Consider the following 16,018-nt stretch of genomic DNA (forward strand, 5'->3'; position numbering starts at 1 on the left):
ATAAACATAGTAAAGTAGCAGAAATGTAGCACTTTAAAGACTAACAAAATTATTTATTTGTTGATGAGCTTTTGTGGAACCGACCTGCTTCATCAGATCAATTTCATTTCCAATACAGACTAATAAGTACAGAGGACCAAAAAAATTGCAATAAAAACTGACATCAAATAGGAGTGAAGGAAGGGGGTGAGAGGTGGGGGGGATGTGAATTGTCCTGTCTGAGATAATTACAAGCATCAAAGGAAGAGAAGCAGTCCTTGTAATGCAACTCTCTTCATACCATGTGTTAATGTGTCAAATTTGAATATGTACTCTAACTCTCAAATCTCTTGCTCTGTTAAATTCTTTTTGTTCCAGGACACACATTCTCAGGTCTTTAACACAATGGGCTGCTCCATTGAAGTGTTCACTGACTGGCTTATGCGTATTGAGTTTCTTGATGTCTGCTCTGTGTCTGTTTATTCTTTGGCGAAGGTCTGTCCAATGTAAATAGTGTCAGAGCATTGTTGGCACATAATAGCATATAATGTTGCTGGATGTGCAGGAGAACGTGCCTTTGATCTTGTAACTAACATGGTTAGGTCCAGTGACAGCATCTCCAGAATAAATATGTAGACAAAGTTGGCAGTGGGGTTTGTTGCAAGGAAAAGTTCCAGGATTAAAATTATTGTGGTGTAGCCTGTGATTGCTGGTGAAAATCTTTCTTAGGTTAGGAGGTCGTCTACAGGAAAAGACAGGCCTGTCACCTGGAGCCTTATGGAGTGTAGCATCCCGATCTTGAAGTAGCTGGTTTCTGGGTATTCGTTTGGCCCTGTCAACTTTTTTTAAACTTCTCCTGGTGCGTAATTCAGTTTTATAAATGGTTTGTAAAGGTCTTGTAGTATTCAATCTCTGTCAGTAGGATCAGAGCAGATGTGATTGTATCTAAGGGCTTGACTGTAAATGATGGCTTGTGTGGTGTGAGCTGGATTTAAGCTGAGGGCATGCAGGTAAGTGTAGCAGTTGGTGGGTTTCTGGTAAAGGATGGTGTCAATATGGCCATCCGTGATTTTTGTAGTGTGGTATCCAGGAAATGTATTTTTTGTGTGGAATAGTCGAGGCTGAGCTTGATGGTAGGATACAGGCTGTTAAAACAGAAACATCAATTACCTCATGCATTACAAGGACTGCTTCCCTTTCTTTGATGCTTGTAATTATCTCAGACAGGACAATTAACATCCCTCCACCACTCTCCCCCTTTCTTCAATCCTATTTGATTTGTCAGTTTTTACTGCAATTTTTTTTTCTTTTGGTTCTGTGTACTTACAAATGTTAGTCTGTATTGGAAATTAAATTGATCTGATGAAGTGGGTCTGTTCCACAAAAGCTCATCACTGAATAAATCTTTTGTTAGTCTTTAAAGTGCTACATGTCTGCTGCTTTGTTTTGGTGGAGTACAGACTAACACAGCTACCTCTCTGTTACTAATAAACATAATGTATTTTCCCTTTTTCTATGAAATAACTACTATGAATACATAGACAGGAGGGGGACATAATTTTATATTTGCCTCTGGCACAATAATTAGGTAGTTATGGCACTCCCTCCTCCCCTGGTTTTGAATCGCCTTGGGTCGCCAAGTCTTCCTGAATTGTCAAAAAGGGGACCTTTCTGGAAAAGGTTGGGAACCATTGATCTAGGTTCCACATCCTTTCCCAGAGCAAGAACTCTCACCAGGAAACTCTCTCTCTTGTCCCGGGTGAGTTCCCCAACATGGACCTATTGGCTACCCATGCCATCTTGTGAAATTAGTCTAAAAGAGTTCAACACTTTTTTGTAGGAAAAAATTGTTCTGGCATTTCTAAAACTTGTTTCAAATAAAACAGTCTACTGAAAGTGACAACATCACAATGTTTTGGTCAACATGAATTTTGCATTTTTAATTGAAAAGATTTTATTAAAAAAAAAATTCACCTAGCTCTACTTACGTCACTGGCACCCTATTTGTCAGCTGGTAACTTTGTCTCAGCTGCAGCATTTTGTCTCCAGTTATGGAGAACTTAAGATTCTGTACCTTGAGAATGGAAAGTTTTTGCATATCATGCAAACACCCCTCTGGATGTCAACTTTATGCCAAAGTTATTTCTGGTGTTCGGGCAAAAAAGGAAGAACATTGTGGAAAGAGGAATTTACTTTTGATATTTATATTTGTGAAGCCCCCATGCTAATTTGTTATAACTGACAACAGTATGAACTATGGTATAAGTTACTTGGGTAATCAAGAATTCTGCTGAGGCCACCACTTTTATATATTTTATCATTAAACAAAGTCATGCTATTTTGGGCACAGAATGGGCTCAGAATAAATTTACTGGATGTAGGTGATTACATTTTCTTAAATGAGAACCAAGGATACAAACTTTTTGTCATAGCATAGTGTGGTGTATTTGGAAATAATAAAACTTTCTGCTACTCCCATTACCCTTTCTATTAGAAATGGAATTTCAAACAACAGCAACCTTACTTTATTGCACCTGCACTACAATAAAAACACTTTTCCACAAGAATCGTGTTCTTGTTTTCCCTAGAGTGGTGCCAAAATTGGAGCCTGATACCAGGCATGTCCCCATTCTCCCCTGTCCCACCATCCCAGTTTGACAACACAAAAGTAGCTGAGGTGACCAAGGATGCCCTGGACTGCTGGCCTTAACTTCCATCCTGGCTCTGGTGGAAGACTTTGTGGGGGGAGTAGGTTGGGGGAGGCCTAAAAGGTCATTGAAGTGGTACCTGGCACTGTGGGGGCCATGGTGCTGATGAGCAGTGCTGATCCTGGTGGGAGGTTGATGTGTGGCTCTTGCTTCACCTTGATTGCCCCCAATTCCAGCTCTGATTCTGAGGTGGCTGTAGGATGACCACAGGGGCAGCAGGACTTCTTGGCACTAATTGAGTGGGAGGTATTTCTGGTCTGGTCTGTCTGTAGAACTGGGAAGGGGAAGTGCCAGGATATCATTGCCAAATTGCCTCTAGAAGGTGCCCTCTGCTGGGCTGGTGCCAGCCAGGAGAAGGGTGCTGTTAAATGAAGGAGGTCCTGCACTGCCTGAAGAGAAGCTTCTCAGCAGTGGAGGGCATGTGCATGTCTTCAGCTGCCTCAGGAGAACACCAAGGGTGGGTGCTATGGAAAGCTGGTGGGATGTAAAATCCTGTTTAATTGGTTAACCAGTTAAACAACTGGACTGGAGCAAACCTCCCCCGGTCCTCCTCCCCCCCGGCTCTCCCACTAAGACTGCTGCTGAGAGGGCTGCAGGCCTAATGGAACTCTCTGGCTGCCCTAGGCTCCTCTAGTCCATACTGGTTAATCTTTATCATCCCTAGTCAGCATAAATTATTGTATATCTATGCAAGAGCTAGGGGGGTTATAGATTCAGACCAACAGCACACCATGGAAACTGCTTTTTTTTTTTTTTTTTTTGGAATAAATCTGATTTTTACGTGCTTCCTTGTCTTCAGTCTCTTGCATAAAAGTGTGAAGAATAATAATATGCAATTGTGTAACATGCTGGGCTATATCCTAGACCCAATTCCTAGACTGACCGTTTATATTGAGAGGTATCAGAAATGCCAGCTGATTGAGCTTTCTGGGTAGTAGATTGCCATTGCTTCCAAGTCTTATGCAGCTCTAGGGGGTCTTTTATGTAAATCGACTCTTAAAATCTATAGCCATGTGAAAATTATTTCAGCTTAAAACCAACCTACCCTGCAGAGATAAGGGTAACACATGGAAAGTGGGTAGGTCACTGCGAGGGCTGCAGCTTAGAGGACATATGGTAAGAAAGGTGGATGGAGAATTGTTAAGGGACAATGGCAGGACTACTGGCTTTGATTTTTTTTGCCTCCCTTCCACTAACCTAAAATAGTGCTTTTGGACTAGGATAGGAAAAGGCATGTGATACAAGAGAGTCAAAAGAACTCAGGCAGGTTTAAACATGAACACTCAATTGTGCAGGGGAAATAAACTGAAACACATACCACTCTATGACAGGGGCCTGAAGAAGTTAGTCCTGCCCAGAATATAGTCGGGCTAACCCACCTGTGAGTAGAATGAACAGGCTGCACATTTTCTTTAAATCCTTCTTTCTTCAACCGCTTTGTTTCTTCTATTAAACAGTATTGTGGTATTAAGAACTGCATCAGCTATAGGATCCCTAAGAGAAGGACTAGGCAGACACTGAGCCACAGTCAGACCCCCATGGCAAGCAGGGTTTATTGAGTAAGAAAGCTACAGTATGGTGGGGGGGGGAAGAGGCCAAAAGTACAGCAGACTTCATAACAGTGCCACGATTTTCAAAGCCAATGATTTTTACTACTCCCTCCCCCTTCCAGCCAATGTTTAAAGGGTCTGGGTTTCTGAGAGTAGGTAATCTGTCCTTTCTAACTTATAAATGTCTGTGTGTATTGGACATGAAATTGATCTGATGAAGATGGTCTGTCCCACGAAAGCTCATTACTGAATAAATCTTTTGTTAGTCTTTAAAGTGCTACATTTCTGCTGCTTTGTTTTGGTGGAGTACAGACTAACACAGCTACCTCTCTGTTACTAATAAACATAATGTATTTTCCCTTTTTCTATGAAATAACTACTATGAATATAGAGACAGGAGGGGACACAATTTTATATTCTTGCTTCTGGCACAAAATTAGCTAGTTATAGCACTCCTTCCTCCCGTTTTTGAATTGGCTTAGGTCACCAAGTCTTCCTAAATTGTCAAAAGAGGCCAGAAGTGCAGCAGACTTCATACCAGTACAATTTTCAAAACCAATGACTTTTACTACTCCCTCTCCCTGGCAGCCAATCTTTAAAGGGCCTGGCTTTCTGAGACTAGGTAATCTGTCCTTTCTAACAATGCAGAGCCCTTGAGGTCACCCAAAATCAGCCTCCCAGTCTCACCCTTGCAAGCCGGGCTAGAAGAGCGTAACTATATTCAAAGAGGACAGCCTGAGAGGGAGTGCATCTGTAGCAGTACCTACCCAGGCCCATTGTGTTAGTGTGTTACAGGGCATCTAGCATATGTAAAGGGGGGTGGGTGTACAGACACACTCCCATTCAGTATCAGAGAGGTAGCTGTGTTAGTCTGTATCTGCAGAAACAACAAAATGTCCTGTGACACTTCACAGACTAACATTTTGGAGCATAAGCTTTGGTGGGCAAAGACCCTTTTTATTGTATGGAATTATGTATATCCCATAGAACTGAAAGGGACCTTGGGAGATCATCGAGTCCAGTCCCCCTGCCCTCCCAGCTGGGCCTAGCACCAGCCCTGACAGATTTCTTTGAAAATCTATTTGCCCCAGAGCCCTAATTGCCCCTCCCCACCTCACAACCCTGGGTTTAGCAGGCTAGCGCTCTAGCCACGCAGCTGTCCCTCCCCCGCTTCCTGACCTGCTCCATCACCCTCCCTCTGAGGCCGGCCTCTCTTCTGACAGGCTAAGCACGGTGACCGCAGACTGGGCGGCCTATGCCCTGAGGGGGCCAGAGGCCGCTCCCTCACTCCTACCGCTGCCGGGAGGGGGAGGGCTCAGCAGCGGCTCAGTTCAGTAACAGCTGGGCTCGCGCCACAGGGCTGAGAGCGGAACGGCGCGGCGCGGCGCGCGGCTTTAGGGCCAGAGAGGCAGCGCGCGTGCGCCTCGCTGGGGGGCGTGGTTCCGCAACAGAGGGAAGGGCTGGGAGGGGACCGAGGACGCTCATGGTAACCAAGCAACTGGGCGGGGCCTCTCACTGTGTCTTTCAGAAACAATCGAGTGCCTATGGCATGGATGCGGTACTAAGCTCGGCGCGCGCTTTCAGTATTGGGTGATGCCCTCGACGTGGGGCGGGGGCTGCCGCGGGGGGTCGAATTCGGAGCTCGGCTGGTCGGGTCTAGAGCGCGGGGCGTTTGACTTGGGCACGGGAGCGGTGGCTGGAGCTCCAGCGAAGGGATCGCAGCGCCTACAGCGGGCGGCCCGGCTGGGCCCCTCCCATGGCGTCCGTGCTGGTGAGATGCTGCCCACCGAGCCGCGCTCTGGGGTAAAGAAAGGGCAGCACCCGACAGCTGCCGTGTGCGCTGGGAGGGGCTGGCCCCACTGAGTGCGCCCGGGCAGCTGCCCGTCAAGTCCTGGACCGATCTGCGCGCCCAGCCGGGGGCCCGCGCTCTTCTGCGGCTGCCGGGGGCTGGCCCTGCCCCCTGGCGGGACCGGCTCGGGCTAAGCTCTGGTCAAATGGCGGAGGCTGAAGCCGAAGCCCCCTAGGGCGTGCGAGTCACCGCCGCCCCGCTGGAGCACGTAACATGCCAGTGCCCCTTTTATACTCTGCTCCCCGAGCTCGGCTAGGGGCAGCGCTCCGCTCTCACGGTGATGGGCGGCGGGGGAGAGGGGCAGGCGGGTGATGCGCGCTCCTTCCTGAGCGAACGGATCAGCTGTTGCTTGCGCCGCTGAGACCACAGCCAAACCAAAGTGCCTCATAGCCTGGCGCTTGACTTTGTCGAAGGAGCGCTAACGGCCGGCAAGAGGGGCCTGGCGTGTGATCGTTTTGTTTTGCCTTGTGTATTATTCCTTAAATCTGAGGAAGTGGGTCTTACCCACCAAAGCAAGGCGCCTTACCTAGCGGTGCTGCAGGGCTGCTCGTCCTAGGTCAGGCCACTTCTTTGCGGGGCGTTTTACTGCCCCCCAGGGCCAGTCTCCATAGGGGGAGGGGAGCTTTCAGGAACAGTTGTGACTGTCCGTATTTGTCCGTGTCACGCTGCGGCGACCAGCACGTGTGCCCGGGCGCCTTGGCCACCTCCGCGCTGTCGGAGTAACGCAACCTGGAGCAGCGTTCCCTTTAGGAGACGCGGGGAAGGGGGGAGGTTCCCAGTGTTCTCCTCCTTCTCCATTACGGGATTGAAAATAAGCTCTAGCCTGGGCTAAGCTGTTGCTCGGCCCGGGTTCATACGCTGCCTTAGAGCAACCTACATCCGTTCCAGCCCCGTCTTGGCGTGATCAGAGCCTGGCGCGGGCTAGGTCCTGGGTGCAGGCGTAGCGCGGAGTTCTGATCTAATCACGCCTACTTCTTCCCCAGGAGGATCCGATCTTAATTCGTCCCTTTCGGGGCCATAAAGCTGCGGTCACCGGCGTTGACTTCAGCCCGAACACCAGGGCTCTCGGTGAGTTTACCAGCGGCCGCGCCTCAGTGTCCGCTTGCGGGGAGGCTCAGTGTCGCGCCTGCACTGGGATCAGAGTGGGAGGGTAGTCAGTGGGGCGACTGGCGTGCGATGGGGCTGGAGCGAGAGGCCGGCTCCAGGTGAGTGACCCCCAGCGGGTGCCGCTTGGACAGGGGGCGCGGGGAACCGTAGCCAGCGGGAGGGAGGAGAGTTGCTCGTCGGCGGCGGGGCTGGCCCAGGAGTGGGAGGAGGGAGGCGTCTCTTGCAGCTGGCGGGCCAAAGGCTCTCGGCCCCTTTCTTAAGCGACAACTTTGTGAGCAAACCACGAGGCGGAGGCGAGCGCCGGGGGGAGGGGTTTGTCCCGGGGACAGAGAGGAGGAAGTAAGGCACGAAAGGGCGGGGGCGCTCTGCACGGGAGGCGGGGAGCGGCGGACGTGGGGCGGGAGGTGGCTGCGTTGGGGTTTGCCGCTCCGCATTCCCCCTCCAGACCTTGCATCCGGGAAGAAGAGCGCTTGCTGCCACCCGCCACTGCAGCCTGAGCCCGGAACTGCTGCCCGGCAGCTCAGGAAGGGGCAGAGCGCTGCCACGACTTACACTTCTCCCGCCTGCCCTCGGCCGGTCCGATCCCTTGCAATGAGGATCCGTCTGGCCAGAAGATGGTCGTGGGTTGGCAGAAGCTGCCTGTTGCTCGGCCTCTTGATGGTTGCCTACTTTCTAGTGGAGCTGTCGGTTTCTACCTTCCATGCCTCCTCTGCTGGAGACAGCATCACCAATGGAAGATGGGAGAGGCGCTTTTCTGCTGGACCAGAAAAAGCAGAGGATTTGGCTCGGCCAGTTTATGAAAAAGCCCCTCCTGATTCTTATGCACCTGGAGAATGGGGTAAGGCCACTCGACTACAGTTGACTCCTGAGGAAAAGAAACTGGAAGAAGAGTTGATTGAAAAATACGCAATTAATATTTATTTGAGTGACAAAATATCTCTGCATCGTCACATACAAGACAATCGAATGTCTGAATGTAAAGCCAAATCTTACAACTACAGAAAACTTCCAACTACATCTGTTATAATAGCTTTCTATAACGAAGCTTGGTCAACCTTATTGCGGACGATCCACAGCGTTCTTGAAACATCTCCTGCAGTACTTCTGAAAGAAATTATACTAGTGGATGACTTGAGTGACAAAATATATCTGAAGGCTGAACTTGAAAAGTATATTAGTAACCTGAAAAGAGTTCGTCTGATCAGAACCAGCAAACGAGAAGGACTGGTTCGTGCCCGCTTAATTGGTGCAACGTTTGCTACTGGTGATGTTCTCACATTCCTAGACTGTCATTGTGAATGTAACTCTGGTTGGCTTGAACCACTTTTAGAGAGGATTGCTGAGAATGAGACTGTGATCATTTGTCCTGTTATTGATACCATTGATTGGAATACATTTGAATTCTATATGCAGACAGGGGAGCCCATGATCGGAGGATTTGACTGGCGATTGACATTTCAGTGGCATTCTGTGTCTGATCATGAACGCCAAAGGTGGAAATCTAAAACTGACCCAATTAGATCCCCAACTATGGCTGGTGGGCTATTTGCAGTTAGTAAAAAGTACTTTGAGTATCTTGGAACATATGACACAGGGATGGATGTCTGGGGTGGGGAGAATTTGGAATTATCATTTAGGGTGTGGCAATGTGGTGGTACATTGGAGATCCATCCTTGTTCTCATGTAGGTCATGTGTTTCCAAAGCGGGCTCCATATGCAAGGCCAAATTTCCTTCAGAACACTGCACGTGCTGCTGAAGTGTGGATGGATGAGTATAAAGAACATTTTTACAACAGGAATCCTCCCGCAAGAAAAGAGAATTTTGGAGATATTTCTGAAAGAAAGCTACTGAGAGAGCGTTTGAAATGTAAGAATTTTGACTGGTATTTGAAAAATATATTTTCCAATTTACATGTACCAGAAGATCGTCCAGGCTGGCATGGAGCTATCCACAGCATGGGAATATCATCAGAATGTCTAGACTACAATTCTCCTGAGCATAATCCTACTGGGACTCACGTGTCTCTCTTTGGATGTCATGGTCAAGGAGGCAATCAGTTCTTTGAATATACATCAAATAAAGAAATTAGGTTTAACTCTGTGACTGAATTATGTGCTGAAGTGCCTGAACAAAAGGATTTTGTTGGCATGAGGAACTGCGCAAAAGATAGATCCTCTGTCCCAGAAAATATCATATGGCATTTTAAAGAGGATGGGACTATTTATCATCCTCATTCAGGAAAGTGCCTTAGTGCTTATCGTACTTCTGAAGGTCAGCCTGATGTGCAAATGAGGACTTGTAATGCTGCAGATAAAAATCAAATTTGGAAGTTTGAGAAATAGAATGGCCACTGAAGACATTTCTTGAAGAACTTCAGAGAAATTGAACTAGTGGCTGGCTGGCTGTGCTTTATTATACAGGGGTGTCCTCTGACAGTCCACTATCTACTATACTGAAGTGTACAAAAATGGGTTGGCAAATATTGGGAACTAATATTTAAAAGTGCCTTTTTGTGTGGATTTAAGGTTTATATTTTTCTAAAGTTTTGATTAATTATTGCTCACATTTTGGTTTATATCTTAGCTTTAGGAAAAGCACAACCTGTTTTTAGACCTGAAGAGCTCTTACATTGGGTGAATGAAAATCCTGTTACTTTAATACTAAAGTTAAGAATTTAAAAAAATCTTCAGAAGTTAAGGTTCTCATGGCAATATTTACTTAGCTATATTGCAGATATGTATCCTGATTTAAATTCACAGAACAAATAATACAGTAGTACATGAGTAACTTAACACTGATGTGGGGAAGTAGAACATTAACGTGTTGTGTAATCACTCAGGTGTTGTTTGGGGATCTGCCAACTCCTAAGTGTTTTGAAGAGGTCATTATTTTGGAAAGAAGGAAAGTTTCAAACTTTTTAACTACTTGGAAGACATGCTAGGACTGCCCCTACTTCATTCCCTAATCATATGCCTCTTTCCATGCAAACACCTCTTCTGTCTTGCCTTAGTTCCTAATGCACATTGGGGTGTATTGAAGAACTCTAATGCTAGCAGTAGTGGTACTAGGAAGATGAACCAGTAGTATGAAAATGTTGGCCAGATACAGGTTGGGGGTCGGGGGAAAGAGCCCACAATAATGGGTAACAAACTGATGGCATTTGTCTTGAGTGTGAGAGAGAATCTTTCTCATCTTTGAATTCACAGCACTAGTGTGCTCATCTTGAGTTCTCCAAACATTAGATTGTACTGGATTTCTGGACATTTGTTTATATTCTCAATGCTACTGTTACGTTTACATAGTCTTTCGTGTTCTTTCTTGATTTTCCTATTTTTTAAAGACTATGTAGTATTTTAAATACCAGTATGTTAGGTGGTGAAGGAAAGAGGTGCTGGTGAGGGACTCTCCTTAATGATATTGAGGCACTTGTTCTCAACTTGCAATTGTGGGTGGCATATGCAGCTCTGTGTGTTATATGCATCACATTCACACAATATGTATACAGTCCGTGAGACCCTGAAGATGTGACGTGGGCTACAGCTGCATGCTGATTGCTCCACAAGCAATCATTAGGCTGCATGTTGGGAACTGCTGCATTAAGGTCTTTATTTAAATGTATGGCTTAAGGTTTGACCATCCTGTCCATTAAGTTTCTTAGGTGTGTGATCATTGGATAGCATATTCTAGAAAGAGCACAACGGTATATCAACTGTGTTGCGGGCTCAACATGATTTTTAGGGCATTGGCATAAGCTTTGACAACTCCCGTTTTTGGTTTTGTATTCATCTTGTGCTGCTAGCTGCCAGCTACCAAATCTTATCTTGGACTGACAGCTCTTACCTTTGGATAGAGAACTATGGACATAGACCTTCCCCGGATTTTCAGTGCTTCCTAACGATACGTAGTAGGTGGCGTAGGTCCATCATAGCCAGTGCTAACCAGAAGAAAAGGTGATGTCTCTTGTGGGGGAGAACAAATAGGAAAAGGCTGAAGGACTTCCTAGAATGAGTGAGGCAAGAAGGAAAAGGTTTTTCCTTTCAGAGATGTTTCTAAGGATTTGTGATTGGATGAAAGAAGGGAAATAAGTGGCCAACGAGTTGGGGAAAGTGTCTCTGGGACTGGACTGGAAGAGGGACTGGGTGAAGATGATTCTGAGTTAGGGGCATAGTGCAGAGCTGTACTAACAATGATTGTCAACATTGGTGTCTGAAAGTCTCTGTAATTTATTTTAAAATGACTAATTTGAAATCTGATTTGTATAAATTGATACAGAATAAGGGAATTGTGACATTATATTGATCAACAAGGGACTCCTTGGTACTGAGGTATCAAGGAATACCTCTGAATTCTGAGTCTGGATCCATTGGCACTGCTTTGAGAGATACAGCCCTTGACATGCTGAAAGAGCAAGTTTTATATGGTCACATGCATTTGTGAAAGCCTTATCATAAATACATGTGTTCTAGCATGTGCACTTCCAAATCGATTCATGCTTGCATAGGCAACTGCTTTGTATGTCAAGCATTCTTGTTGTATTGAGGGAAGAGAACTACTGTGTATGCACGCTATGCAATCTTATTCAATTCTAACATTTATTATTTTTTAAAACGTAGCACGTGTTCCTCTTGGAGGACTATTTTAAGAATTGGAAGTTTAAAAAGAAATTAAGCTATGTGAGCAGAAAATAAGAATGAACAACTTTCTTAAATATCACACTTTTTTCAGTGCACTTATAACACAATTTTAAGAGAATTTTCTTATCTCATATTTCACATTTTTTTAAACAGAAAAATAAGAGGAAGGATGTAACACTTCTGCCCAGTAGGCACAATTTTTACAATACTAGAATTGTCTGATAATAGGAAGTTGGAAATAGCAATCTCAGCCATAAGTGAAGCATTGCTACTGTAATCTCTTAATTCTGTGTACAGATTTCTGGAAAGTCTGATATTCTGGGAAACAAAGGTATTCTATATAAATATAATTCTGTCATAGTTTTGGGGAAATACCTGCTGTATGTAGACTTTACACTACTGATTTTAAATTTCTTTAAAGTAAACGATCTAAATTTAACACTGATTCAATGTAATTTTTTAAAAACCGCAATAAAATTGACAATTTGAATGTTGATTAGTTTTCTGGCTTTTGTTTTGTTTTTGAGCTTTGCTGCTTACATTACTTTCTACTAAATTTAGAATTAACTCTAACAGTTTGGCATGCTAAAGTTTAATAATATTAAACCTCTATCTCTCAAAACCCAGTGAAGATTCTGAATTCAAGCAACTTCTCAATTCCTTTAGCAGAAATTTATTTTAATTAAATAGAAACTCTTTGAATACTGCTGTAAGAGCAATTCCGCCATTGTAATAATGAGAGAATATTTAATAGAGGTGTAGTTGTGTTAATGTCCTCATTTGATTTGAATACTTAAGTCCACCTACACAGTAATTCTTTTTACTGTGTCACAACAAGGCAGCCTCCTGATATAGTTGAACATTAAGTAGATGGGACCAAATCATATGTTTTAACTAACTGTACTACAAAAAGGTCAAAGCTGTAGTTCACTCCTACTAAATTTTGTTAAATCCTACTAAATTCACGGTCCAATGTTAATTTCACCATGATAGAATTTTAAAAATTATTCTTTTCATAATGTCATATATTTAAATCTGAAATTTCATGGTGTTATACGTGTAGAGTTCCTGACCCAAAATGAGACTGTGAAGGGGGACTATAAGTCTATTGTAAGGAAGTCGCAGTTTGGCCGCTCTTATTTCGGTGTTGTGGATGGTGGTGGTGCTGTCTTCAGAGCTTGGTACCCAGTTAGCAGCTGCCACTGTCCAGCCACCTATCTCTGAAAGCAGCCCTGCCACCAGCAGCCGTGAAGGAGGAAGACATGGTATGGTATTGTTACTTTGGTGCTGCTGCCTTTGCAGCTGGACACTTGGCCAGCAGCTACTGCTTCTGGGCCACGCACCTCTGATGGTAGTACAGAAGTAAAAGTGGCAGTATTGCAACACCGCTACGATACTCTTGCAACCCCCAGCAACACTTTTCGGGTCAGCACACTCAATTGGAGAAACACTGGTTCCCCTTTGGCATCTGTATTGTGTATGATACAGTTACACAAAAGACCAGATTTCATAAATGTGTTTTTCACAGCTGTGAATTTGACGGGGCCCTATGAGACTGCTGTGGTGTTCTGGGGACTTGGAATACAGTGGGTGTACTACAAGGTGGAAGTCCTTGAGTAAACATGTGCTCAATATGGCCAGTTTATTTTGATTCTAAATTTGGCAGTATTGAAGGTGGAGGAAACCTGTATACTTCCAGAAGAAGGTCCAAATGCCTTTATTTACTGCCAAGGAGGTATCCTTAACTGAGTTCCTTTTTAGTAATAAATATTGCAGCAACGAAATGTATAAGCCTGGTCTTTGCATAGACTACATTCCTTTGTTGGGTGTGCAAGTCTTGTGATTCATATGCAGAAAAGCAAAATGTGCAAAGAAAAATCTGTAGTTAATTTCTATTACTGTTGACTGTCTCTTTAGATACTTAAGTAAAACTGTGGTTGTAATGTTGCTTTTGTCCACAGATAAGACTAAATGACCTTAAAACATGACGTTATGCACAGTCAAGTTTCTGCCCTGTTACAACATCATTATTGGTGTAGAGTAGGCGGGTACTTTAATTAGAATCATGTTCACACGTGTTCCCATATCTCCTTGAGGAGTGTATGCTCCAGACCTGCTCACGTTATAAAGTGTTTTACAAAACTAATCTATGGACAATCTACTGTGTTTAAAGGATGTTGTATGGCGATGTATCATACGTATATAAAGGCCATACAGCATTGAATCACAGTAAATTTTCCAGTGTCCAGGAATACATTTTGTAACAATTAGGATGCCATAGAATCATACGATTGGAAGGGACCTTGAGAGGTCATTTAATCCAGTCCCCTGTACTCATGGCAGGACTAAGTATTATTTAGACCAGCATTTCTTTAACATTTTGAGACCATGGAACAACAAACAATAATTTTTTGTCTGAAATACCTATGAAAACTTTCTTCAAAGAAGCCCTGCGGTTGTCAGACCAAAACAAAAACATACAGCAAAACAAAATGAAGTAGTTTAATCAGGTATCATGCCAATGAAGAAGTAACGTTGTATCAGGTTTTAATATAACTTATTATGCCTTTCCAGCATGACTGTGAACCATTGAGAACTACTCTAGCGCAATGGTTATGCATCCACCTTATGCAGCAGTAGCTCCAGCTGCATTATATTCCCTAGTTTGTATATGAGAAGGTCGTGTGAGGCAGTATCAGAAGACTTACTAAAGATATACCACATCTACCTCTTCTCCTCTATCCATGAGTATTATTAATCTGTCAAAGAAAGCTGTCTGGTTGGTTTGATATGTTTTGTTCTTGAAAATTCATACTGATTCTTATTACCTTATCTTCAAGATTTTGAAATTGATTGCTTAATCAGTTGCTGCATTGTATTTCAGTGTACAGACTAATTCCCCAGAAGCACAATGTTTCGATGGTATTTTAACATTTTATTTCAATTTTGTAGGAGTTAATGCAAGTTATACTATCTCAAGGAAAAAGAAAACATGATCCTAAAAGAGAAACAATTTTGTAAAAATTCTCTGAACTACTTTGATTGGGTAACTCAGGGAACCATCCTTGTAAAGATCACAAAGTCCCGTAAACTATAATAGAGAATTAATTTAAAGGAAATTATTAATAAGTTGTAAAGTACATTTTGCTACATATGAAGAGTGCTAATAAAGTTTAAGCTCCACTGTTGAAAAGAGGTTGTTGCTGTGAACTTCATTAAACATAGATGTATTTATAATTTTTCCACCATGCTGTGTTCACAAAAGACAAATAAGGAGAGATATGCTGAAATATCTTGTATTGTTCTAAGGTACTGCAGAGATTTAGAAGTGTATGAAATCTTACGTCAGAGATGCACATAGTTAGTTCCAATGCCTGAAAGCAGAACTATTCAAACTCTTAGGATCCCCTTGACATTAATGGGACTCATTTGTCTTTCCAGGATTGGGATCTTTGTTAAGGAGGGAAAGAGAGCTTCCTTTTGTTGTCATTGTGCTTGTGTCTCTCTCTGCCTCTCTTTTCAGTTAGGCAGAGATGGAGATACTTATTCATGGCTATTAAAAATGAGTAAATCAGTAAAAGGAAGGAATTAGAATGCGACTTAAAATGCAGGTTGAACCTCTCTAGTTCATCACCCTTGGGACCTGACTGGTGTTCAATGAGAGAATTTGCCAGATCCCAGGAGGTTAATATTGTCTAGCAGCATAATCAAGACTTCCACTGCTTACAGGGTTCTTACAGAACATTTAGGGTTAAATTAGAGCTAAGTGACAGCACAAAACACTGAGAGTCAAGAGTGTTGGTTGTAAACCCACCAAACATATAATTTAGGAAACACTGAACACTGATGTTCATGAACAACCCACAGGTGTGCCATGATCATCTGACCTTTTTTGATATCATGTACTAGTGGTACATATTTTCTGTTAAAACCAGGTACAATATTATTTCTTCATTGTTCTAATACCTGATTAAATTATTTTGTTTTGTTTTTTGCAGTGTATGTTGCTGTTTTTTTATTTTTAAAAAGAAAATTTCCATAGGTGTTCTGCATACAAAATACTATTGTTTGGTGTTCCATGGTCTCAAAAAATTTAGGAAACATAGCTATAAACAAACCTTATGGGACCATGGAAAACTTTGCAACACCCATTATAAGTGGTAGTCTGGCTACTTAAAATCATGCCAGAT

General features: G+C 43.6%; 2 protein-coding genes and 1 long non-coding RNA gene across 3 annotated transcripts in view; 2 read left to right on the plus strand and 1 right to left on the minus strand.

Annotated features, from left to right (window-relative positions):
* Positions 1-75: 75 nt before the first annotated feature.
* On the minus strand, positions 76-5,397 carry LOC142022340 (uncharacterized). Its single transcript, XR_012647932.1, has 3 exons — positions 4,067-5,397; positions 2,767-3,161; positions 76-1,124 (listed from the first exon to the last, which is right to left on the minus strand). It is a non-coding gene; the product is annotated as an uncharacterized LOC142022340 (long non-coding RNA).
* Positions 5,398-5,424: 27 nt separating this feature from the next.
* The window catches only part of POC1B (POC1 centriolar protein B), a 132,610-nt gene continuing 122,016 nt past the window's right edge, over positions 5,425-16,018 (plus strand). The window contains exons 1-2 of the mRNA XM_075012076.1: positions 5,425-6,008; positions 7,070-7,154. Coding sequence (XP_074868177.1) covers positions 5,994-6,008; positions 7,070-7,154 — 100 coding nt within the window. The 5' untranslated portion in view covers positions 5,425-5,993. The remainder of the gene's footprint in view (positions 6,009-7,069; positions 7,155-16,018) is intronic.
* GALNT4 (polypeptide N-acetylgalactosaminyltransferase 4) lies at positions 7,612-14,994 on the plus strand. The gene has a single exon (XM_075012063.1). The coding sequence runs from the start codon at positions 7,785-7,787 to the stop codon at positions 9,534-9,536; it is 1,752 nt and encodes a 583-aa protein (XP_074868164.1). The 5' UTR covers positions 7,612-7,784; the 3' UTR covers positions 9,537-14,994.

Source organism: Carettochelys insculpta, chromosome 1, assembly GCF_033958435.1.
Source record: "Carettochelys insculpta isolate YL-2023 chromosome 1, ASM3395843v1, whole genome shotgun sequence".
NCBI lineage: Eukaryota > Metazoa > Chordata > Testudines > Carettochelyidae > Carettochelys > Carettochelys insculpta.

Bases quoted from the DNA above. Each gene is read 5' to 3' on its own strand.
- GALNT4 (XM_075012063.1), top strand. From the start codon at position 7,785: ATGAGGATCCGTCTGGCCAGAAGATGGTCGTGGGTTGGCAGAAGCTGC.